The sequence below is a fragment of the Neovison vison genome, chromosome 2 (genome assembly GCF_020171115.1).
Source record: "Neovison vison isolate M4711 chromosome 2, ASM_NN_V1, whole genome shotgun sequence".
Lineage (NCBI taxonomy): Eukaryota > Metazoa > Chordata > Mammalia > Carnivora > Mustelidae > Neogale > Neogale vison.
In genome coordinates, this window is record NC_058092.1 from 223,798,308 (window position 1) to 223,823,772 (window position 25,465).

Consider the following 25,465-nt stretch of genomic DNA (forward strand, 5'->3'; position numbering starts at 1 on the left):
CTGTGCAGAGTGAGCACACTCAGACACAGCCCTGTCTATATAGATATCTCAGCTGGGTCCTTGCTCTCAGGACCCTAAACTGACTCAGTCCTGGGGACACATGACACTACTCCCCCCCACACACACACCTACAGGCTCCAGGTGAGGCCCTATCCATCAGTGACCCTCTGGGTTTGTTCACAGCAATCAAACCATTGAAGCTCTCACGCCTAAGCTTCATGCCTCTGTTTTCTTGCCTGAAGCCCAGGACCCCACCTGGTACCCCACACAGTGGGGCAGCTTCTTTAGGCTTTCACCAAGCCTAAGAAGATAACACCCCTTTGCTGTGTCCCCATTGTCTGCTGCCATCTCTGCCCAGACCTCCACTGACCACCTCTGGCCATGCTCCTCTGGCCACCACCCTCTTACTATCCCTACCTTACAATGTGAAAACTGAGGCCCAGGGAACTGAAGTGACTGGCCCAAGGTCACCCAGCTAATGTCAGGATTCAAATTCCAGCACTCTGCCTCCCAAAGTGGCTCTCATCCTCTGCACTTAAACCTGGTTTGCCAAAGCTAGTGTAGTGTGCTTGGAACTTTTATCTTACAGATGAACTTGGGGTCCCCTATAGCCAAAGCTACCACTGTTTAGACAGGGAAATATATTCTGGGTACAAACAAATGACTTATAGATTAATTTCTAGGACAGCATCTAGGAAAAACAGAGTGTTCCTGACTGCGGGACACGGGGCATTTTGTTGGATTCGGAGCTAAAGAACAGCATCACTTTGTGCTTTTGGGTTAATGGTTCAATGACAGAAGTTTTGCTCATTCTCAGTTGCAGATATAGGGACAGAGAAAAAGTAGGAAATACAAAGTCATTTCAATGTCAACCATTAATGAGACTAGAGTGCTCTGGTGTCCTAATGCATTTACTCAGAGGGGAAATTATCATCTCATAATAAAGAGTCTTAGAGTTCAGAATTGTGCATGGTAAAATGTCATGAAAACTGTACTTTTTAAAAGGCATATTCCTTCCCAATAATTTTGCATTAAAGTGTTGCAGAGCACAATTACTCTCCTCTGCGGGACATAATTAACAGTTTTCATGATTAATCACATCCTTGCAACATCACAGATCCTTGGCCATTGCTTCCATCTACTTTCTGAAGGAACGCTTTGCTGAGGATGGAGTCTCATTTTAATGCTATTAGTGCTGATAAAATCCCTCTGAAAGGAATGCCCTCTAATTAAAGTCCCATGCCTGTTTATTTAATTTCATAGCTATTTGACCACCTTTAGAGCCACCAGACAGAGAGACCATAAATGCTCTTGTAATGGATTTCCCAAACTTCCTGAATATTTAAGTCCCTACACTAGGGGTGGTAAACTCAAATCACATAAGAACCAGGAAGAGAAGGCCAAGGAGAATAAGGTAAGACAGAGCACCTGCCACTCAGTCCCAGGCAGTTGCTACCACATGGGAACTGGGGCTGTCATTTCCAGAGTTTCTAGATTGTTCTAGAATAGGTGAACATATGAATTTTTTTATCAACCCCCCAAATCTCTATATGTTGGCACCATTGTTTTTTAAATACTGTGTGGCCAAACTAAACACCTCTGCAACTTCAATCAGGCTCCTGGGCTTTCAGTTCAGAATCTCCCTCTGCTTCTAATTAATCCTTCTAACCCAGGCTGGATTCATTCTTCTATCGGGTTTGCCCAGGTGAGCAGGCTGTATTTCCGGTGCTTAGCTTGATCCACAGCCTTACACAAACAAACATAATAGCAAGTCTTGTTACAACAGGCATACAAAGTTGTAAGAAGCTCTCTAGTTTTCACTGGGCTCTCGAACATGGTTGATGGAGGTCTACAAACCGAATAGCTCCCATTCTAATGAGGTGCTCTCAGTCCTCAAGTCCCAGGTGATGCATGCAGCCAAAAAGGGAAGGAAGTAGCTTAGGTAGTCAAGTGTATCCTTGGGTTTCATGAACGCAGTGGTAAGTCAACACAACCAAACTTCTTGGGAAAAGAAGAAGCAAGGCTTAGTCTCTCTTTATATCCCTCAACTTCCCATCCTTTGCTTTACTATACATTTGAAAAGCCCATTTCATCCATTAAACTATCATGTGCCAATGATCCTCCTTTGTTGTCCTATAAACCATGTTAAACACTAAAGATGTCCAGCAGGACCCCCACTGTTCTCACTCTGAGCAAAAGGGAGAGCAATGTGAAGACCATCTTACCAAGAGCAAAACCCAAATCAATGTTACTAGGGTCACGCTGAGCCCAAAGGAATGTGAAGGAAAGTAGCACTAGGCACTTAGTAAGTATACGCTGAATTATTTGTTAAGTTATTAATTGGTTAGAGATAATCATCACTGACAAATAACTATGATATGCACTCAGGTCTAAACCACCTTAACTACTTTTTAAGAAAACAGATGATTTTAATCTTTTTCCTTGTGTTTTTCAGAATTTTCTAAATTTCCTGTAACAAACATATATAGTAAAATTCCTATAATAGAAAATAATAAATTTAATTAATTATATGTATTTCACCAAGATAAGCCAAACTGTGAAGAAATAAAATCACTGCTATAATAATGAAGAAACACATCTACCTTCCCAAGTGCTCCTGAGTCAACATTAAGTCAACATTACTACTTCCTCTCAACTTATAACTATTTTATTTTTTATATATTTTATTTTTTATATTTTACTTCCTTTAGTCCCTCAACATACCACACTCCAAAACTTCAAATAGGAGGAAAGAAAGAAAGATTATTCCTCACTGTTAAGGAAGAATAAATTTAGGGCCCAAAGGCAGGCATATTCTACCAAATTCTAACTGAACTTCAGATTATTTTCAGGATGAAAACAAGAGTTGTCCCCACCTTACATGGAATATCTAAGAGTTTCCACACACGCATGAATAAACTCTCCTAGTGGAAGAGTTCCCTTTCTCAATCCCTTCCATCTGTGAGGAACTATTAGAACTTGTTTCTTCCCATCCTGCTACTTAAGAATCACTCCACAAGAAGAAGTAACAAGGAATAAAGCAGAAGATGCTCTTAGAGGGGGACTTACTTCTTTCAAGGGAACCAGTCTCATTGTTGTTTGATAGGAAGGAGTGAGAGTGGCTGGGTAGTTGTAGTCCACAACATCGTGTTTATAATCAGCCTTGTAGGCAATCTAAAACACACACACGCACACACACAGAGAAAGAAAGAAAAAGAAAAAAGAAATTAGTTCCCACTTTCTTTATTTTGACCTTGTTTGAATGTCATAGGAAATTTTTTTAAAAAGTAATGAGAAATAAAATTAATTCCATTTCATCACCTCCAAGGAAAATTAAATTATGTTCATACTTTGCCCTTAATTAATTTGAATTCTTCCTAATTAATCCAAAATTAGCTAACTTCCATCTGTAGCACATTTATTTTATCTTTCTTATTAATTATGGACCTCCTTATAGTTTTTGTTAAAAAGAAACACCGGCATGTGGGTTTATGATGAAAGGTCTTCTTGGCTAACCCCCTAGAAAATAAATGAAAAGTCAAGAGTCTTCAGAGTATTTAAATTTTTTTCCTAAAGGTCAAATTTGACATTCTCAAGCAGAGGAAATTTGACCTTTGTACGTTTTACTAATGAAATCCGTTCCTTTGAAGTGCCCTTTACCTCCAAGATTTACGATTTGGCATTTACAAACTGTCAGGTGAACTGACAAAGCCAAGGAGGGATTAAGAGATGCCATGCTATAGGATCTGATCTATTTTGTTACCCCACTACCTTGACCAGTACTTGCCCATAGGAGGTCTTCACTGAACACTACAGTTGAATAAATGAATGAACCAATCAACCAACCCACCAACCAACTCCAAATAAATCACAAATGCTTTGGGAGTTTGAGAAATTTCAAGTAAGAATATGTTCATCCATTTCTCTTTATGTCTCAGAAACAGGATGTTTTTCTCACACTGGATCAAAGATAACAGATCTATGTACTCTTCAAGCCAGAGAAAACTGAGATAAATAAATTGAAGCTTTTGAAAAATTTCAAGGGTTTTACCTAGCTTTGGTTATATTGGTTAACGTTTAGAAGCTTTTATGGGTCAGTCTTTATACAACAGGACACTGACTTTTTAAAAGGAAGTTTGAAAAAGGGTTGGCTGAATTCTTCAAATTTCACCTCCCTTCACCCCAACAGGTCCCCAGACCTACAGGTCCTTCAAACCTGGACTCACATTGCTGGCCAAGCTTCCAACCTTCATAGCATGGAGAGTCCGTCTGTCCATACCAACTCCTTCATAGTGGCCTCTCATGTGGTTTTGGTAATTTTCCTTATATTTATTCTAGAAGGAAACACAAAGCTTTCAATAAAAGACTTCTCTTCCCAACTTGTTGAAGATCAACTGCTCATCTTAATGCGACGAACTGGAAATAAAAATGACTAAATAGAACCTATTTAAGTAGTCAGTGTATCACTGAATAAAAAAGAAGCCAAACCTCCTTTCAAAAATCTACTTGAATTTCAAGCAAGCACATGAAGATGGAGGGAGACAAGCACAGAAGCACACAACCAAACATAGGATCTGGTGAGTACCGGCAGCGGGAAACAGACCCAATTTTCTTTTTAACGTTTTTGCTTGGGAATGTGTCCGATTTTCCCCATGTGAAAAACCTCCCATGAGCAGGGCTTCTCCAATGGACAAGACTAGTCATGCAAACACTGGGTACAAAGCCCCACGCTGGGGGCTGGCACAAATCACTGCATGCTGTTACCTCCGTTTCTAATCACATGAAGAATATAACCTGAGCTTCGCCAAATTCTGTGATTTTTTTTTTTTAACACACAAATTGGTGGCTACTAAAGTCATGTGAAATAAGGATGTCACGTCCCAAATGGAGCTTACCAAGTGAAGGGAAAACCAAAACAGGATGCCAAGAAGTCATAAATAGGAAAATCTGGGTAGCTTCTCATGAAGCTGCATTAAAATCACCTTCCCCGGGAGGCCACGAAGTTCGAGGCACTGAGATTATTTAAACAAATACATAACCACGTATCAGACACGATTCTGCTCAGTTCGTCTTCACAAGAACTCCATGAGAAGGAAGGACTTAGTATCTCCATTTTACACATGGACAAAGGGGCTCCAGGGGGCTTAAACAACATGCCCAAAGTCAAACACTTCATTAATTCTGGAGCCGGGACTCCAAGGCTGGTGCTCTTCACCACTACCTTTAGCCAAAAGAAATTCCTCCCTGAGCCTTACTAAGTCCCTCGTGATCTTAAATTCTACTACACTATGCCGCGAGGCAGAAATAAAACCACGTCATCTAGTATAAGTCCTTGATGTTCTCATGGAAACATCCCCAGAACTTCGCTGAGAATTTCCAAATTTACAAATGCCATCTGTTCCTCTGTAAAATGAGGAAAGCACATCTGGGTCCCCAGGTGAGATGAGATCAGACGTTAACCAAGAAGCACAAAGTTGGCGTTGAGAGGGGATGTTACATGCTCAGCCAGACTCCCACTCCAGCATTCACCAGCAGGAGCCGATATCGCTACACAGGGAGAACACAAGAGGAAAGGTGCTACCATTAAGGATTCAAGGTCAAGTGCATGGTAGGACAGAATTAACACCAGGTGGACCACTCCCTGCAGGCAATCTTAATCAACACTCTTAGGTATTTGTGCCTAAGATGCCATGCTTCTCCGAGACAAACAGATCTATTCACACAGACTGTCTCTTAAGAGACTTGGAGATTAGCTCATTAAAAAAAAAGCCCAAACAAATGCTTAGGTGTTAAAAACTCACATCACTGGTGAATTTTGAGATCTTGCTCACGTTCCTGAATTGAGGCGTCTCACAGTAGTTGATACTGTGACCTTTACTATTTTCCAGGTCCTTCTTATATTCCACCTTGGAAACCAAAACACCAGACGCACAATAGAACCAGGCCCAAAAGCCACTCTTGAAAATGTCCCCAGGACTTTACTAGGTTATTTTTAGAAAACTTTTCAACCCAACATTTAAAAATACCAGGCATTGGACGCCGTAAGTTAATAGTTACATGTGTTCCTTTCAAATAATAAATAAGTAAATAATTAGTTTGGCTCTGGAAATTTAAAGGAACATGGCCCCTTCCAAGAGAAAATCCAGTAAGAGATCATACAGCCCAAAAAGTGGCAAAATAGGTTTTAGAAATCAGGACGGCAGTTACTCTTGGGGGAAAGTGTCTGCAGGTCAGGGGTGGGTGTATATCTGAATCACGTTCTGCTTCTTGATCTGGTGTTAGCTACATGGAGGTGTCCACTTGCAGAAATCTCTCCCATCGGGCACAAATGGCGTGTACATTTCTCCATATGTACATTTCAATAAAATCTAACCACAAAAGTTACTTGACAAAAGAGTATAATAAATGAGACCACTCACAGATGCACAGAGCATCTTCTAATTTTAACTGGGTTGGCTAGTTGAGCTCCCCTGGGTAGCTGGATGTAAGATGAGAGGTTATAGTTACTGAAAAGGCCCCAAGTCATCCCAGGTAACTAATTGGAGAAGCCAGCTGAAGGCCGATTACCACAAATAGAGCAGGACTGGTTTGTCCTACCGGGTAAACATAACGGCAAATAGAAATGGAAGTTTCTCTTGTGACCTCTTACCAAGACAAAACAAGAAAAAAACCCACAATTTGTTATCCTATCTTATGAAACATGATGGAAACGTGCTTTTTAAAGTGTGCAAGAGACATTATAATGCTCACAATCTGATAAGAAGTGAAAAAAGTATACCAAGCTATAAAGAGAGTTGAATTCTAATCTATAAATGTCTTTATATTTATATACTTGTTTATAATATCTTCAGCTAGAAAAAGGCCAAAATGTTAACAGTATTTTTCCTGGGTGGTAAAACTGTACTTTCAGAAATCTGGTTCCAACTCTCTCCCTAAAATTCTCTCTGAACCAGAATAAGACACGTTATTTCTCTAGACCTATGACAAAATCAGGACCTAAAGATTGCCGAGGTCCTATCTAGACCTAATATTCCGTGAATCAGGAGCCAGGATTGGCAACTACTTGACTCTGCTCTTGTGGTATGAAAACAGCCAGAGATGATATGTAACCAAGCAGGACGTGGCTGTGTTCCAACAAAACTTTATTTATAAAACCAGGCTACAGGTCCGATTTGGCACTCAGGTTATCATGGTTGACTGACCTCTGGCCTAGAGTATCAGAACCATCTCAAACATCTGTTTAAAATGCGGATTCCAAGACCTAGGCACCCATCTATTACTTGGAAACACTTGAGATGAGGAAAATGTCACTCCTGGAGATTCCAAGCAGCCCACAGTTAGAGGGCCACAGATGAAGGAACAGTTGCGGGCCTGAAGACTGGCCTTTAGAAGTCGGGGAAGAAAAATATTTTAGGATACTTGAATATCCCCTTCTGAATTGCAGATAACTTGTTCTGGGCGTACTTTTAATAGCCCTCCTTCTTCCCGTTGAAAGCGGTTGTTAACTCAGATGCCTTGAGGGTCTGGAGAGGAGAAGCCAATGAGGCTCCAAGCGAGCAGTGAAAGAAAAGACTGGAGGGCGTGATAAGGATTTGGGAGCTCAAGGGGTTATTTCCTTGCCAAAGTCTCAGCAATTCAAAAAATCTGAATCACCGAGTAGACTGAACAAAACGCACCGTCTGGCGGCTAGTCCAGCCTCTAAGCTACAGGAATTCAGAGGCGACACCCAGCTTCTGGGAAACCAGACTCCGATAACAAGACAATGAGAGAGGTTCCCTGTTGGAAACACTTTCTGATCTTCGATTACCACTCCGTATGAGTGACGTATGGTTACAAAGATTGGCTGGGGCACTATTCTGCAACTAAAAGTTGACTGCCTGAAACTTCTGTGAGAATTTGAGAAGAAACTTCGGAGCCCTTGGAGAAACTTAATTTGTTTAATTTGTTTGATTCTAGGCTCTCTCGTGAGTTGCTCTCTTTACTGCCCATTTGTTCCATGGAAAGTGGCAACCGTGTGCAGCTCCTGCGGCACTGAACAAAATTTTTCATGCTGGGCTTGCCCCGTCCACGGTGCCCCATACGCACCTCGCTCACAAGCTTGTTCACGCTCTGGGCCCGCTTGAGAACCAAGTTGTCTTGGGCTGGGAGGGAGTGATAATGTGCAGGGCCTTTCATCTTATTGAAGTCCTGCCTGTATTTTATCTGAAAGAAGCACACAAAGAGGGCCCAGAGTTGTTATTTTCATGCTCCGTGAGAGAAATTACTCCAAAATGACCCGGCATTTCATGTCAATAGTTACTTAAGAGAATTTTCTGAAGGGGGAAAAAAAAACACCCAACTACATAGGCTTTTTTTTTCCTCCATGAAATCCATAAACCACTCAGTCCCCTTTGTATTAAAGTTTTACTGGCCCTTTTCACATTTTGTGTACTTTATACTCTAATTCTGCATGAAGAAACGTCTTGAAACAAGCATGCCAAAAAACGTAATTCCGAACCCAGTCTGCCCATGGGTTTCAACGTATTTTCTCATCTAACTCGCTAACGAGGGGCCAAGTGAGTCACATGTTTTACATCCCCTGTTGGGCCAAGAATGCACTGTCCTGGGCAAATGAGTTTAATAACTGAAGAGCACAGAGCAAAGGAGAAGGGCAAAGGGGGTGTGAAATTCATGTGCGGCTTCTGACTATATATAGACCAAGCTCAAGTTGGCGTGTTGGATCTACATGGGCACATCGCTCAACTGAGTTTAATTATAGTCTATCTTTCAAGGACTGCCAGCTGGCCAGCATTCTGCAAATTAAAATCATTTCATCCACTGGGTTATACCCAGTTTGATAGTCACATGACCTGTTTTCATCAGTTATTCCCCCAAAGTGCTAGGTGTCTAGATGGCTTCTTTTGCAAAGCCTCTCCTAACCCCAGCTTATCTGGCTGGACCAGCATTCGCACCTGCTTCAACTCGCCTAAAGTAAGTTCCACCGTCTGTTGGTGTCACACTCCTTTGAAGCAGGTAAACGTGACCAAATGGCCTGAAAGAAGGTGTCAGAAATTTGGAGAGAAATCAAGCGCTAATTGATCTGTGTGTAGGCATCAGTTAAACATAGTCTTCAGAATCTCATTTCTCCTCTGCTTTGGCGGCTCTGTGGGTCATCTCAATATGGTACTTACATCACTGGCGAGTTCGTTGGCTTTCTTGGCATTCTGATAAGCGGGGGTGATCATGGCGGGGAAGCTGCCTTTTCCTCTGTGCTCCTGATAGTCCTCCAAGTAGCCCTGCTGGGAGAATCAAAAATGTCCCTCAGTGATGTTCCCCTCCCTCAGAGGGTGGGCAGTTGGAAATGATAGCTCCTAGAGCCTGTTCCTATAGAGGCCTGTCCACCATGGACATTGCAGGGATCACTGTAGGAGCAGAACCATGAGGCGACTAAGACTGTGGACTCTGTGGTCAGGTCTACTTAACTGGTGCAGGGCACACAGTCGGCACTAAATAAATGCTAACTAACATCATCAACATTTCCACTAGATAAATCCAGACATTCTACAAGTTTCCCAGACCCATGGATTATGGAGTTCTCATCCCCTATCTGACACTAGGGAGGTCCGTCTGCCTTCCAGTAATCCCAAAAGCTGCCTTTGTTGGGCCTGCAGACCTATGCAGAGAAACCCATTAATATCCCAGATACTGTTTTCCCATGTGCCAAGAAGAGCATTTTTTTTTTAAGATTTTATTTATTTATTTGACAGAGAGAAATCACAAGTAGATGGAGAGGCAGGCAGAGAGAGAGAGGGAAGCAGGCTCCCGGCCAAGCAGAGAGCCCGATGCGGGACTCGATCCCAGGACCCCGAGATCATGACCTGAGCCCTGAGCCGAAGGCAGCTGCTTAACCCACTGAGCCACCCAGGCGCCCCTCAAGAAGAGCATTTTATAACTATTTGAATTTTTTGAATTCGGGGGGAAATTTCAAATTGCCCTAAGAGGCTCTAAATGGGGCTAAATTTGAATTTTCAGACTATTAAAATCTGAGCCTGTTTCTTCCTTCCTCTTCCCCACACCACCCACCCACTCCCACAAAACAAAACTTTCTCTTTCATGGACCTGTCGTGATGTCAGTAGCATAAAACTTTCCTGGGATGGGATGGGATGTACTTCAAGACCCCATCTGATGCTACCTGCTCTCCGGGAAACGCCCCCCTCATTCCCAGTCCTCCCCCAGGCAGAGTCGGCGGCTTCCTCATCCGTGTTCCCATCAATCTGAAGAAACCCAAGTGCTGCCTCAAGCTCATGACTCCATCTTCCTATGGCCTCCTCCAAGGCAAGGGCCTGCCCTACCCCCGCAGCAGGGTCAGAATCCAGCACACACATTTTTAAAAAAATAAAACAGTTGGGTCGAATTAGAAAATCCAGGCTTCCCTTTTATCCAGTAATGACAATTGTTCAGCCCGAGTGCTCCTTTATGTTTGGCTGCCAAAATGTTCTGGGCCGAATGCAACAAGTAAAAAAAGTGAAGCTAAAAAAATAATAATAATGAAGGCTCCCAAATTCGTTGGTAATCTCCTTTTGCCCTTTCTGCTGTATGGGTGGGGCTGGCTTAGAACTTTATTTTAACTTCTCTGCTTATAAGTATCCACGTTGGGTGTGTAAATCTTTCAGTGAGATACTCAATCCAGCCGGGGAGTTGGCTGGTTATAAACAGTAAGTCAATTACACGATATAGTCCATTGACCTAAAAAAAAACGTTATTCGTGAAAAGGAAGAATGAATTGTTTGGCATTTTAGGCATTACAGATATTTCTAGTTTATCTGACTGTCTGTCTGCTTCTCTCTCACTCCCCCTCCTCGTGCCTGGCGGGTCCTTCTAAATCACACCAGGAAATGCCACACGAGGCTGATCCTCGCGACAGTTGTTGGCGGTCCTATCAAACAACACCCACTTTGATCCTAAGATTTGTCATTAGCATGATGGGAAACTTCAGCCAACATGTCCTAATAAGCGAGAACCAACCACCACACTATGAGGTTGCGTCTCCATGATGGGTACAGACATGTCTAAACACGTTCATGTCCTGCCAGAACGTGCTGGCCACATTTAGAATAAAATATTTTCTGCCGAATATAGGAACCAAATACTTTTTAAAGTGATTTTTAAAAGTCGACTTCAGCCTTCTATACAATAGATTTAAAATGTCAAATCCCTAAAAGCATAATTTCATTGAGGCTAAGCACTGAGGCCATTTAAGTAACTTACAGAATTTAGCAAAATGGACTTTTTCTTTTAAGATTGAACATTTTTGTTCAGACAGACTTTTGCAAAGACGTCACACCCCCATCTTCATATACATTCTTAGTCTTCCATGAGTGTCTCCCTAGACACTCTTAAAAGAAAAGAAACAAGTTGTTTCTGTCATAAATTATGTATGTTGGATAAATCATGTATGTTGTAGAATCTGCCCACTGATGAAAAATTCAAACAACTTTCCAATCAATTTTTTAAAAAATCAGCTAAGCCCACTGAGTGCATTCTTCTGATACACATACTTAGCCTTCCAGTATTCTTTACTTACAACTATGAAAAGATAATATTCCCTTTCTCTCCTATACCTGTTTAGTACCAGAAAATACAGGGGGATGTGCAAATAAAAATTAGCTTCCAATTATCATCTCAACCTTTTTACCCCCATCACTAGATAGTTCACGTGAGAAGTGAAATCGGGGGAAAGATTTGCATTCTCTGCCAAATTGCTTCATCTAACAACCTAGATAAGATATGTAGTTTCTAAGAAATGAGACTTGCTACTCAGTGAAGTGCCCAATATTTTTCCAGACATGCCTTTGGATCCCTTTTGTGCTTACACAGGGGTGAGCTAAAATTAGCCAGTCTTGGGCCTTGGGACCATTCTTCATTGAATAGGTGAGAATGTTTTACTCTTGACAAATCCACCATCTCAACAGGGGTTCTTTATTTTTAAAAAAGAAAAGGAGGGGCGCCTGGGTGGCTCAGTGAGTTAAACCTCTGGCTTCAGCTCAGGTCATGATCCCAGCGTCCTGGGACCAAGCCCTGCATTGGGCTCTCTGCTCAACAGGGAGCCTGCTTCTCTCTCTCTCTGCCTGCTTCTCCACCTACTTGTGATCTTTTTCTCTCTGTCAAATAAATAAATAAAATCTTTTAAAAAAAATAAAAAAGAAAAAGAAAAGTGCTTAGAAACTCTTTTCCTACATGGATCGTTTGAACTCAATGTAATTGTTTATCATTGCTTTCTGACTTAGAAAATCCACCTTTCATAAACAGGGCTAGATAAACTACAACCCAACCCCTAACTTCAGGGCCATCGGTTGTGTGACAGGCCAGTGGGCTACTGACCATCAGAAAGGGCATTCTCCCAGGGAGTGATTTCATCACCTACCTGGCCATATTGGTCCATGCATTCCCTTGTGCCTGCAGCTCCAGCAGCCGAACTAGCCATTCCCTTCATTTCCCTTTGATATTGTTGATGGTACCTCACCTAAATGAAGGGGAAGGACAAACCTGGTGAGTTTCACCTTCTATGCACAGAAGCCAGAAGAGTAAAAACAAACGTCTCATGGAATGTTCTTTTTCTGCTTGGGTCTAGGGATTGTGTCTTAGACATCAAAGTGCAGATCTTGGTCTTGATAAAACCCATTAAAAACTATGAAGGAGGGGCGCCTGGGTGGCTCAGTGGGTTAAGCCTCTGCCTTCAGGCTCAGGTCATGATCTCAGGGTCCTGGGATCGAGCCCCGCATCAGGATCTCTGCTCAGCAGGGAGCCTGCTTCCCTTCCTCTCTCTCTGCCTGCCTCTCAGCCTACTTATGATTGCTCTCTGTCAAATAAATAAATAAAATCTTTTAAAAAAAAAAAAACTATGAAGGAAAGCTATTCCATGGACCATGGTGCATACAAAAGCAGACAGGAAGTTATAGTCGCCTGGCACAGATAACTTCCTGTTTCCTCACCTACCAAGAATACACTGTCAGGGACACTCACATCACTAGCCAGCTCATTGGCTCTCTTGGCGATCTGATAAGCGGGTGTGATCATGGCAGGAAAACTGCCTTTCCCTCTCTGCTGTTCATAGTCTTCCATGTATCTCACCTGGAAGATGAAAAAAGAAAAGGAATCTCATGCCACAATCGTGCTGTGTATGAGGTTGTCTGATGAGAAGCCCTGCCAAGGGTTTGCATGAAACCCTCACATTGTCCCTCACAGCCCCTATGGCACCATCAATGGCTTATGGCTTGATGTACCATATGCATCTTCTTTACCTTTTTATCCCCCCAAACCCAGCACAGTGCCTGGTACATGGAGACACTCAATGCAGAATTCAACACATGAAGCACATGCTGTGGGCCAGGTGGTAAGGGTAGGCAGAGGGAGGAGAGGAGGTTTTTGCCCTCAAAGGGCCACCAGTCAAGTCTAGGAGACAAAAGAGGCTTCTTAAACCAAGGTGAGCGGAAGCCACTCAATAAGCTAAACCTGGATTTGTGCTTACACTTCCTGCTCGTAAAAAGACAAAGTCCTTGGTCTTGTTATGTTAGGGAACAATGGGGCTGTGAAAAGGTAAATGGTAGAAAACCCTTAGAAGTTATATTCTCTATTTGCAGCAACAAGGATTGAAATTTTTTGGATTAATCACATACATCTGACTTGTGACTGATACTAAGCTTTCTCTCTAAGGAAGTGATTTCACAAGGTCTGTGCTGGCTAACTTATGGGACTTGACTGTTCTTGACCTTAGAAAGTTCTCCCTGGGGGCACCTGGGTGGCTCAGTGGGTTAAGCCTCTGCCTTCAGCTCAGGTCATGATCTCAGGGTCCTGGGATTGAGCCCCAAATTGGGCTCTTTGCTCAGCAGGGAGCCTGCTTCCTCCTCTCTCTCTGCCTGCCTCTCTGCCTACTTGTGATCTCTCTCTGTCAAATAAATAAATAAAATCTTTAAAAAAAAAAAAAGAAAGAAAGAAAGAAAGAAAGAAAGAAAGTTCTCCCTGGCTCCCACGCAGGACCAAGAGGACTCCGCCATTCTTCCTCCCTCTTCCTCCAAGGAAGGAAGGAATGGAGAATCTTAAAAGCCTCTAGGCTTCCATCGTTTCTTACATCACTTTGAAGCTGTCCCCCCGCCTTGGCCCGTAGCAGCTCAGGGGTATCTGCCACCGTGGTGAACCTGGACACACGCTCATCATGCCCTCTCTTATATTCCACCTGATGAAGAGATAGCATGGAGTCAAGGTCATACTCACCAGCCTTTGTGAGGACCCTTCCTTGCAGCTGTCCTGAAGCTATACCATCAGGTTAGATTCAACACAAGCCTATGACCAAGTCTTTAGTACAGGCTTCCTAAGCTCCTCTTCAAAAAGCATCAGTGCTACTGTGTTAAGTCCAAGAGAATGCTAGGCATGGCTAACCATTAACAAATATTAACCCACCTCATCTCCATAAGCATTGCATGAGGCTAGACTCTTACTGTCCCCATTTTTTTCAAATGAGCCACTGAGGAATAGAGAAGCTTCGTCATTTGCTCATGGTCACACAGCTAGTAAGTGAGAGAACCAGGATTCCAATCCTAGCACTCTCACGTTAAAATCCAAGCTCTCAGCCAACAAGTTTTCTAATCCTCAGGAGGACGTGCCATCTACTTAACAAGAATCAGTATCTAAAATGTTAAATTGACCTCAAGAAATTATTTGGTCCAGTCTTTGGAGGAGTTACCTCGTCTCTCCGTTTGATAGATGTGGCCAGATCAAGACAGAGAGGATCTCTCCAGGCAAGATAAACTCTTTAGAGAGAGTCTTCCCTCAAGAAAGAGGGAAAACATAACAGCACAGGTCTCTCCATAATATCACACTAATGACACCTACCATCCACAAGACTCTCTTACTGGTTTTTCTCTGAATCCCAGAGTTTCATCGGTGACAGAAATTAGCATAATCTATGGTGAATAAGCACTGGGATGCTCACTTGGCTGGCCAGCTGGTTGGCTTTCTTGGCTCTTTGATAAGCAGGCGTGATCATGGCTGGAAAGCTCCCCTTGCCTCTCTGTTGCTCATAGTCTTCTGTATACTCCTGCTGGTCAGAGTCAATATCAGCACGAGAACCAATATGATACCAGATAAGAATGAATAAACTGTAACTGTGAGTATCATCAGAACCAATGCAAATGAATTTATAAGGTAGTTGGGAACCATTTCAATCACCTGGAGTGAATTCAAAAATGTTATTCCATTGGTGATTGAATACCACCTTCAACACTAAAGAAATCCTATTTTCCAGGTCAAAGGGATTCCTCTTCAGTGCTTATATCAAATTTTGTGGAACCTGGCCCAACCCAAGGGACCCAAAGAGAGCACCACCCCTTTGACTCAAAGGCTTGACGATAATGCAGCAGTTAATGTGTGGGAGTCTTTTCTATAACTTGTCTGCTAGAATTAGTTCTACAGCATTGATAGTGAAGTGTTAGGCTTCCCTTCTCACTTTTTGAATATCGCTGATGATTAGTCTTCCTACTGAGACATGGCTCCTAGCATTTGTGTCTCTGTTTTCTTTCCATCTGCTAAAGACTAAGTCACTAAAGACCAACAATGGTTTCCAAAGTGGTTTCTTCAAAGGGCAAGTGCCCGGGGTGTGTGGAGAGAACCAGAAGGTACTGTGTGTAAATCTGCTTTCTCTACATGAAAATCTAATAAAATCTCTCTTACCATGCTGGGGGTCAGGAGTCTAAAATGGGCTATCAGGGCTAGTCTTTTCTGGGGGCTCTCAAGGAGACTCCATTTCTTTACCTTTTCTAGAGACCACTTGCATCCCTTAGTGTCTGGTTCCCAATGGCTTTGACCTCTGCTCCTGTTATCACATCACCTTGTCTCTGACTCTGGCCATCTTGCCTTCCTCCTTATAAAGGACCCTTGTGATTACATTCATCTACCCTATCAATCCTGGGTATCATTCCTATCTCCAGATCCTTAACTTAATCATATCAGGGATGTCCCTTTGGCCAGTAATGTAACAGATACATAGTTCCTGGGGTTGGGACATGGTAATCTTTGGGGGAGAGGCCAGTAGTTTACCACAGTATTAAGATAAAGAAACATTCAAACTCATTCCTAGGATAAGTTCTAAAGCCCTTACCTCACCAAGAGATTTTCGGGCCTCAACCATCCTTACGATTTCCGGGTCTGGCAGATCTCCTGGACACCAAGCATTCCCTTCCCCATGCCCAGTCCAATAGGCTCTCTATAAAGGAAACACACAAATGCATAAACACATACCCACACATTTGGTTGGTAAGACTTACCCCACCCTCTTAGCAATGCTCACATACACTGCCAACATAAGAGAAATTCTCTAAAAACTATAAACTCCTAGTGGCCTATGGTGGGTCTCAGCTAAAAGAAATGTTCAACTTTTTCACTTAGAAAATAATCCAATATCCTACAAAGTAGAACTTTCTGGGATTCATTTATGTTCTAGAAGGGTTTCAAATGTAACTTGGCATTTCTTGGCTCAGCACTGTACCTAGACTAAGCCAGTGGGGAGTTGCTATGGACAGGCAATACGAGCTTAACCAGCACGATTCAGACATGACGCAAAACCCTACTACTTCTCATGTGCCTAATATTGGGATAAGCAATTAACACTGGGAAAAGAAAAGCCAAAAACAGAGAAGACAGTCCCTTATTTAAGATATCTGTGGCCTCCATAGGGACATGAAACCAACACAGGAAACAAGTAATGATTAGAAAATGTCTGTGTGTTTAAGTGTACAGACATTAGAAAATGTCTGTGTGCTTAAAACATGAGGCTTTAAGAAGCGATCTGTATGTGATGGACTCCATTCTGGATAGGAAGATGGAACTGAGCTGGACTGCCAAGGCTGAGGTCAGTTAACAGGGGCAAAAGGAGAAAGGACATCCATTCTAGAAGATCAGTTCCATGAAGGCAGGAATTTCCATCAGTTTTGCTTGTTGATATATTCTAATAGCCTGGAACAGTGCCTGGCACATAAGACTCAAGAAGTATTTGTTGAATAAATTCCAGGAGTGGGAGCTACCATGAATAAAAGCATGAAGGCAATGATGGGCTTCATGTGAAAGACCATAAGGAGATGGGTTTGGTTGGAATTCGGGGGGAAGAGATGGGAGCGAAGTGGGCTAGAGGTAGGGCAAATTGAACAGGTTGGGTAGAACCATGCTTTGGAGATCTGGAAAGACAGATAGTTCATATATGAAAATACGCTGAACCATACTAGCAATCAGGGAAATTTAACTTAATACGACAAGATAAAAAATTGTCAAAAACTTTTATCTGGAAATACCAAGGATCAGTGAGAGTATGGAGGAATAAGTCTTCCCATCCTCTGCCTGTAGGAGTATCAAATGCACAGCCATTTCAGAGTGCGATTTGACAGTGGCCATGGAAATTAAAAGGCATGTGCCCTTTCATTTTCCACTACCTGTTCTAGAGAAACACTCATTCATGTCCAAAAGAGCTCACACACAAGGGTGTCCCCTGCAACTTCATAATAGAAAAAAAAAAAAAATGGAAAGAACCCTGCCAATCAACAGAAGAGCACGATACATTCTTAATGGTTGCATTCATGACATATCCATCCAAAATAACTTAAAAGGAGGCTGACACAGAAATATCTCCAAGATATTTGTTGACTGAAAAATATAAGCTACAAAACAAGGCATGCTGTTTCATGGGGAAAAAATAGAAATATCCCAATAGAAATATACATATGCAATATGTATGCATATGCATACATATAATGCATGCATATAATACATATAAATGCAATTACAATATACATATGCAATTTTCCACGAAAATAATGGCTAATATTTGTTGTGCCTTCCATTGTTCTAAGGTCTTTACATTTATATACTCTCTTAACCTTCACCATTGTTCTGTGAGTCAGGAACTGTCAGAAGTTCAGTTTACAGATGAGAAAGCCAAAGAAAAGGATGGTTAAATAATTCATCAAAGGCCCCTCAGTACATGGCAGTGGTTGTATTCAAATGGGAGTACTAAGAGACAGATGACATAGATCTATATTTGTAATTGAGTTAAATCTGAAAGAATATACAGGTCCCTCTCCAGAGGGACTGATTGGAGACGGTGCACAAGGGGTTAGATTTGTACTTCGGATTTTTTTTTTTTTTTACAACAAGGAAAACACAAATATTATGTGTATAATGAAAAATAAATGGCTGAGGACTTTTGAAATGATGAGACTCTCCCTAGTGAGCATAAATTCTCAGGTGGCAGGAAGAGTAAGTTAGGGCCATCTAGGAAGCTGTGCATGACCAACATCACTGGACAGGCTGGACAAAGGCAAAGCCAGAAGGGAGAAGGCCATCCAGGAGGCCCTGGCGAAGGTCTAGGCAGGAGCTGATGTGGATCGGAGCAGGGAGAGTGAAATGCAGGAGAAGGGGCAGAGCTGAGGGAAGTATCAGAGGAAGGAAGGGTAGCCGTGGTTCCCAGCCTGGGTGCTTGTTCCCAGGGACAGAAACACGGTAGTTGGAAGGGACAAACTGACTAGTGAGTTTGGGCTGGAAGCAGACACAGTGGAGATGACCCCACAACTGGCTGCAGGATGTCTTCCGTAGACAGCTGGAATCACAAACTGGGTAAATGAAAGCCTAATCCATTTCTCTAGAAGAAATACTCAAAGATGCGTCTCACTTGCCGAGTGCGTGATTCTCTTCCCTTTTACCCAAACCTGGTCACACGTCTCCTCTCACCTCGTCCATCGGGGGCTGCCCGTTAGGTGCAGCTGTTCCATCCCTGGATTTCATGTCCCAGTGAAAAACCGACTTAAACTGTCCGCCCTCATCTTGGTCATCAATCTGCACCACAGAGACGTGGTCAGTAACGTTTCCATCGGAGAAGAGAAGGAAAATAGACAACATAGATAACATAAATCAGAGGGATTGTTCTAAATCACAAAGACAAAGCTTCATAAGTGCACAACGACACACACTGGGTCTGTCCACTGTGGCTTCACCCGCTCCACCAGCCAGGTGAGGCATGCAGAGCCCCTGCAGTGTGCAAAGCTCTAGCTAGCAGTGTAATTAAAAAGACTGAGGGTCTCAATGAACTTATCACAGGACACCCAGTATTCAGGTTAGAGTAACCTCAGAAAACGCTAGATACCAGAGTAGTGGTTCTTTTTTTTTTTTTTTTTAAGATTTTATTTATTCATTTGACAGAAATCACAAGTAGACAGAGAGGCAGGCAGAGAGAGAGAGAGAAGCAGGCTCCGTGCTGAGCAGAGAGCCCGATGCGGGACTCGATCCCAGGACTCTGAGATCATGACCTGAGCCGAAGGCAGCGGCTTAACCCACTGAGCCACCCAGGCGCCCCAGAGTAGTGGTTCTTAATTTTAGTCTGTGTGACAATCACCTGGGGAGCTTGGTTAACAGGTTGGCTCCCCAGACTCATGTATATGTTCCCCTGTGCTTTATAATTTTACTTTTCCTATCTTGACCTGTAATTCATCTTGAGTTAGTTTTTGTGTACAGGTGTGAGGTAGGGGTCCAGGTCCATTCTTTTCCATGCAAATATCCAGTAACTCCAGATCGTCCTTGCCTCACTGGACTGCAGTGGCACATCTGTCATAATCCAAGTAACTGCATAGGCACAGCTCTATTTCTGGACCTTGGGTTGCATTCCACTAGCTGGTCTCTTCTTATGCAATACTATGCTAAGTTCATGACTACTCCTTTTGTAGTAAATCTTGAAATCTCATAACTGAAGTCCTTCCATTTTGTTCTTCAGAATTTCTTGGCTATTCTAGAATCTTTGTGTGGTTCACATCATTTTTAGAATCCGTGGGTCAATTTCTATGAAAAATGCAAAGACTTACACTGGAATTACTGTGAACATGTAGATCAATTTGGGCAGAACTGACATCGCAATGGTATCTTCAGAGCCTTGGGTGTAGGCCAAGAGTTCTTAAAGACAACATAAGAAGGACCCACCGTAAAAGAAAAAAATCAAAAGGTCCTAGGTCCCAACCCAGATATCGTAATAAATGAGGTCTAAAATGGGCCCAGAAACCTATGATTTTTACAAGTGGAAATTGAAATCATGGATTTTACAGATGAAGGAAGAAACTGAAGGCAAAGAAGTGACCTTACCAAAGTCATTCAACAGGTAATCAGAGCCAGGCTTAGAATCTAGGAATTCCTTTTCCAAATGAAAGGCACTTCCTCTCATCGAATTTCTAGGCTGGCTACCAACCAGTGCAGCTACAATATGTGTATTTTTAAATATAGAAATTAAGAGTGCTTTACCTGCTTCTTCCCCCTGGATTTTGAGAAACTATCACAACCGTGACATAGACTGAAGGCAGCATTTCTGGGTGGCAACATTGCTGATACGGGAGGCCAGTTAAGTCTTTCTCCTGGGTCCTGTCCTCGGCATGGCACAATGTTTAGCAGCATAGCTGCTCCCTGCCTATCAGACGCCCACAGTACCCCTCCCTGCCAGCTGTGACATTCTAAAACATCCCCAGACATCGCAAATGTCCCGTGAGGAGTAAAATTGCCCTCCTAGAGAGCCATTGCCTTAAGGAATCAGAATTGCATGATCAAAATAGATAGAAAGCCTTATTTGCTTGTTCTCCACCCATGGAACAAATCCATCATCGGGGAGTGCCTGCCTCCCCAGAGACTTCTCATGAGCTTCTGGATTATTCTGAAGAAGTAGGAAGAAGGGGAAAAATAGTAAGGGTCGCTAGTAGGGTAAGCTACTTTAGCTTAAAAGCTAAAGTCCCCTCGCTGAATAAAAGAGAATCTAGATGCTTTATTTTCCTAAAAATTCCATGCACACCTACCAAACAGGAAATTTTGGCTTAGAGACTTATTTATTTGTTTTTAAAAGGGTGACATTTAAGAAACACAAAAATGTCAGCCTGCTTTGAATGCCAGCTCAAACACTTTCCTTTTCTCCTTCATTACCATCACTGAAGCATCCCTTTTGTTCCCTCCTTTAGCACAAGCACAATGAATTTGTTTTTACTCAATTGGCAAACTCAGAGATGCAAAAGTTAGGCAAAAGAGTCATCCATTCCCCTTCCTCAGGTGCCTATGAGACCCAGGGCCTAGAAGGGGCACAGCTGTCCATTTGAAATTTTTCCTGATGGGGAAGAAGGAGAAAGTGATCTCAACAGCCAATTGTTTGGCATAACACACACATACACACACACATGCACACACAAATATGCATGTATACACACACATACCATGTACACAAAAATATACACAGAGACGTACACATACACACACACACACCCCACACACACATATACATATGCACACATGGGCATACATACGCACATGGGTATATGCACGCACCACATACACACATATGTGTGTCCGTGAATGCCTATTCACACCTACACCCACACATGCATATACTCCCCATACACACACAGCCATATGCATACACACGCACACATATTTGCACAGAAGCAAACAAACGCACACACACACGCGTCCCGGTAAGTTCACATCACTGTCTATGGCTAGCACCAGAACCAGCACAATTCTCACTCCAGCTCGGGCCTGTCACACACAGTAAAAAGAGAATGAATCCACTACCACCTCAAAGAAAGGTAACATTATGCGACCTGTTGTATGACTGGAAGGTAGGGACAGGCCAGTTAGGAGCTAGCGTAGCGTGAAAAAGTAAAGACATTCGGGATCTGGTTGTAGAGTGTGTAATACCTACAAACAGCACTCGGATGGTGTAAGTACTTCTCCTGGTGTTGCATCTGTAAAATCCTGGTTACCCAATGGTAGAAATGTCTGGATGTTCGTAAACATAAACAAGTGCTTTTCTCCTCCTGGGCGGTTTACGCTATGTGCATAGAAATAAGCCAATGGAGCAGTTTAGGGTAAGCGTTCTAGAGTCCAATAGATCTGGATTTGCACCCACTCCAGTATCTGGGTAAAACCAGGCAGATTACTCAACCTCTCTGAGCCTCAGCCTCCTCGGCTGTAAGACGGTAATATTACAGAGGATTCTTGTGAAGAAGAAATGAGATAAGATAGAGAAAGAGCCCAGGAGAAGAGTCCCACGTTAGGTCCTCTGTTTAAGTAGGAGCTACGCTCAGTATTCATCGCGGTTTGGGGTAGCTGCCCTTAGACATTAAGAGACAAGAACAAGATCCCCATAGAACGAATGCTCTCAGTAATGCAAGATTGCTTGTGAATTCTTAAGGTTTGCAAATCCTTCGAAATCAGTGATGTCTAAGCAGCTCGGCACCTCGGGCTCCTCATCCACAGAGTGAGATAACAATAGTACTTACCCTAGTGGGCAGTCATGTGTATTAAGTGAATTAAATGATTGTGCAGTAAACGTTACATAAGCATCTTTAAAAAAATAATAAGCTCACAATGAGTCCAGGGCTCTTAGCAAAATAAGCTGTTTGGCAGGAGGTGTGGGGGAAGCTCCCTCCAACACACGTTTTCCTGAGGAGGCTGGTGGCCTGGGCCAGCTGGGGAGGCGGTCTGAGGCAAGGTGACATGAGGAGGGCAGATCACTAACCGACTTCCACCTCCTATGCAATGATCTAATTTTAGAAAGTTGTTAGCTCCATCCCAGAGCAGCTTCCGTGGGGCAGAGGTAAAGAAGTGAAATGAGTCATCATCTTAATAAATGCAGGCATCCAAGCCATCCCTAGCTATTTGACAAGACCCCATTATTGGTTTTTCAAAAGAGGTTGGTGTATCAACACAGCTACCTGGTCTATCCTAACATCACTTCCAAATCAAATTATCTTTGACCTACCCCTGTCCCCAGGGGAAAGAGAAGTAATCGTAAACACTCCTGAATTCAGGGAGATTTTAAGAGTGTGGAACTAGAGGTTTTTAATTTTCTATATCAAAATAATCATGGGAGAAAATAAGGAAAGGCTCTTGTAATGTGTTCCAGCTATATAAACTTGGGTTATTAGGCACCTACTGTGTTCAGGGCCTGCCGGGTAAACCATCATCAATGTGAACAGAGCTGGCAGACAGAGATTACAAAGGCGTCAGATATTCAAGCTAGATTATCTTGGGTCCTACCTTACATTGTGGTAGGACAAAGAGCAATATCTGTTACTTAAATGCACTTTGCGCCTCTAAATGAAAAACAGGAGCAGGTTCAGTCTTGACACAGACACTTAAAAACCTGAGGTAAGAAATTCTCTTTAAAGGCTATTTTGAAGTTCAAAATTAATTCACTTACCCCATGGATGGCTTCTGAGGACTTCCTCATGTTTAGATTTAATGGAGTATGATAGACACTTGTGAAAGTGTTGTTCTTGGGGTTGTGGCTAGAAAAAATAGACATAAACCAAAATTAGAAATGTACTTTTACCCAAGATGATTGAGTATCCCTAAAAGTAACGTCATTTTTTTAAGTTGATAAATATAAAACTTAATAATTAAGTTTATGACTTTCCAGGCAATGTCTTAAAGGAAAAAAAAAGGAAATCAAATAAATTCAGTATATATTACTTCAAGACCAAATCTAACTGGAAATGGCCACTTAAAAACTTTCAGAAAAAAAATATAGAAATGGATTCGGGAATTATTTAAAAGAAAAAAAAATTAAAGCTCTTTAGGCATATCTATGGCAATTACACTGTTCTGCACAGTATCTAATGATTTGACATGTGGTTATAGCAGATAGATTTGACTTTTTACTTGGCAGAAATTTGAAAATTCCAACTTTTTGTCCTTTGCATAAAATCCTGCCTTAGGGCTTGTCAGTGATTTTATGTAAATGAAAACTTTGGGGAAGATATTTCTTGGATTTAACTCTGGGCTGTGTGACTGGAAACTCTGGTTGGCTACTTGTTAAAAAATAAATAATACTCAAGAAGTGGTGAAGGCGGGCACCAAACACTTACGCGTGACAGTATGGCTTTTTCTGGTGACTCACGAAGTTATTAACCGATAGCATCATCTTGCAAACTTCACAGTGAAAACATGCTTTATGCCAGATCTAGAAATCATAGAGAAGAAGATGTGGCAAAATTACCTTTTCTTCCAAACTCAGGATTCTTACGTATTTCCAGGTAAAAATGGATCCTTAGAGATAACATGGTAATATACATACACATAGACACAAACATGACTATAATATGTTAAATGAATGAATGACCTTTTTTTTTCCCAAAGAAACATAGAAGACAGAGATAGAAATGAGTAGAACTGAAGAAAGATGATAAATACATCTTCTTTTGATGGTTCAAAAAACCCTACATATCCCTCTGTAAGAAGATAAATCTACCATATTGGTTATTATTTCCAAAGGCCGAGAAATGTCCACTGACCTGATCTAGACAGCTGATCTTCTCGGCAGGATAAACTCCATATCCACACCTAGAGCAAGCCTGCACATTCATCTTGATGTCCGAAGAGAGAAGACAAATCTAGGCAACAGGCAAGAAATCCAAGGAAAAGTCCCAGGCTAGCTGTGCAAGTTTCCCAAATCCTGACCACAGTTCAATCACTGTGGGCACCTTGATCATTCAAAATCCAACTTCCACTTTCCTTTGCTGACCTTCTAGTTTGAAGTCAGCAGCTGGATGGTTTTTAAAGCTGCCACTTACTCAAGGGGCTATTTTGGCGACTCACACAGCACGCATGCGCCCGGGAAATTAGGTGGAGGTATTTCTAGCTGACATGCTTCTCTAAATAGAAAAATGAACTCACAACAGCATCATGTTTATGTGGGTGACCAAATCCTCGTGTATGACTAGGCAGCATGTAGTAGTTTAACACGAACTGTGATCATAACCCAAGAAAAGAATACAAAGAGATAGGCCATACACTCATCCAACAATCCAATTTAGAAAAGCTCACTCTGTGAGGCCTGTGACTAAAGTAGAAAGGCCAGCTTCCCCCAAAATACAAGAAATAAAACAGGATTGATCTAATCCATGGGAAGGGTAAACACCATATTTGAAATTCTGGCTTTATCTATTAAAAATGTTTACAACATGGGGCGCCTGGATGGCTCTGTCGCTTGAGCGTCCAATTCTTGGTTGTGGTTCAGATCATGATCTCAGGGTTCTGAGACGCAGCCCCACCCCATGATAAGCTCCACACTCAGCTGGGTTGTCTGCCTAATGGTTCTCTCCCTTCGTCCCTCCCCCTCACATCTATCTCAAATATATAAATAAATCTAAAAAAAATTTTTTTAATGGTTTAAAGCGAGGCTGACAACTGATCAAGATATTAGTGTTTAGCTTCCACGAGAATGCAAAACTAAGAACGTGCTAGAACGCTTGGTGTCTTGACCCCTATGTTATCCTGGACTGTTGCAAGTTCTGATTGTTTACTCTCTTGCCTCTTGGGCCTGAAGTGGGGCAGCTTGAAGACAAACCCTCTCCTCCTGGCTTTGTTAGCCCCTCCATTGTCTTCAGTGTCCACTAAGGGTCACATTAAAAAAGCCTT

The 25,465-nt window shown here is 42.3% G+C and overlaps 1 protein-coding gene across 2 annotated transcripts in view; it reads right to left on the minus strand.

The window, feature by feature from the left end:
• The window catches only part of LOC122901124 (nebulin related anchoring protein), a 69,651-nt gene extending 45,097 nt beyond the window's left edge, over positions 1-24,554 (minus strand). The window contains exons 1-14 of one of the 2 annotated variants that reach the window (XM_044240564.1): positions 24,340-24,554; positions 23,914-24,008; positions 23,247-23,334; positions 18,752-18,856; positions 16,134-16,238; positions 14,970-15,074; positions 14,109-14,213; positions 13,004-13,111; positions 12,405-12,503; positions 9,171-9,275; positions 8,086-8,202; positions 5,802-5,906; positions 4,227-4,334; positions 3,070-3,174 (exon numbers count right to left, since the gene is read on the minus strand). In XM_044240564.1, coding sequence (XP_044096499.1) covers positions 3,070-3,174; positions 4,227-4,334; positions 5,802-5,906; positions 8,086-8,202; positions 9,171-9,275; positions 12,405-12,503; positions 13,004-13,111; positions 14,109-14,213; positions 14,970-15,074; positions 16,134-16,238; positions 18,752-18,856; positions 23,247-23,334; positions 23,914-24,008; positions 24,340-24,411 — 1,422 coding nt within the window. In that variant the 5' untranslated portion in view covers positions 24,412-24,554. The remainder of the gene's footprint in view (positions 1-3,069; positions 3,175-4,226; positions 4,335-5,801; positions 5,907-8,085; positions 8,203-9,170; positions 9,276-12,404; positions 12,504-13,003; positions 13,112-14,108; positions 14,214-14,969; positions 15,075-16,133; positions 16,239-18,751; positions 18,857-23,246; positions 23,335-23,913; positions 24,009-24,339) is intronic. The other variant, XM_044240563.1, reaches the window with a different exon arrangement.
• Between the last annotated feature and the right edge of the window lie 911 nt (positions 24,555-25,465).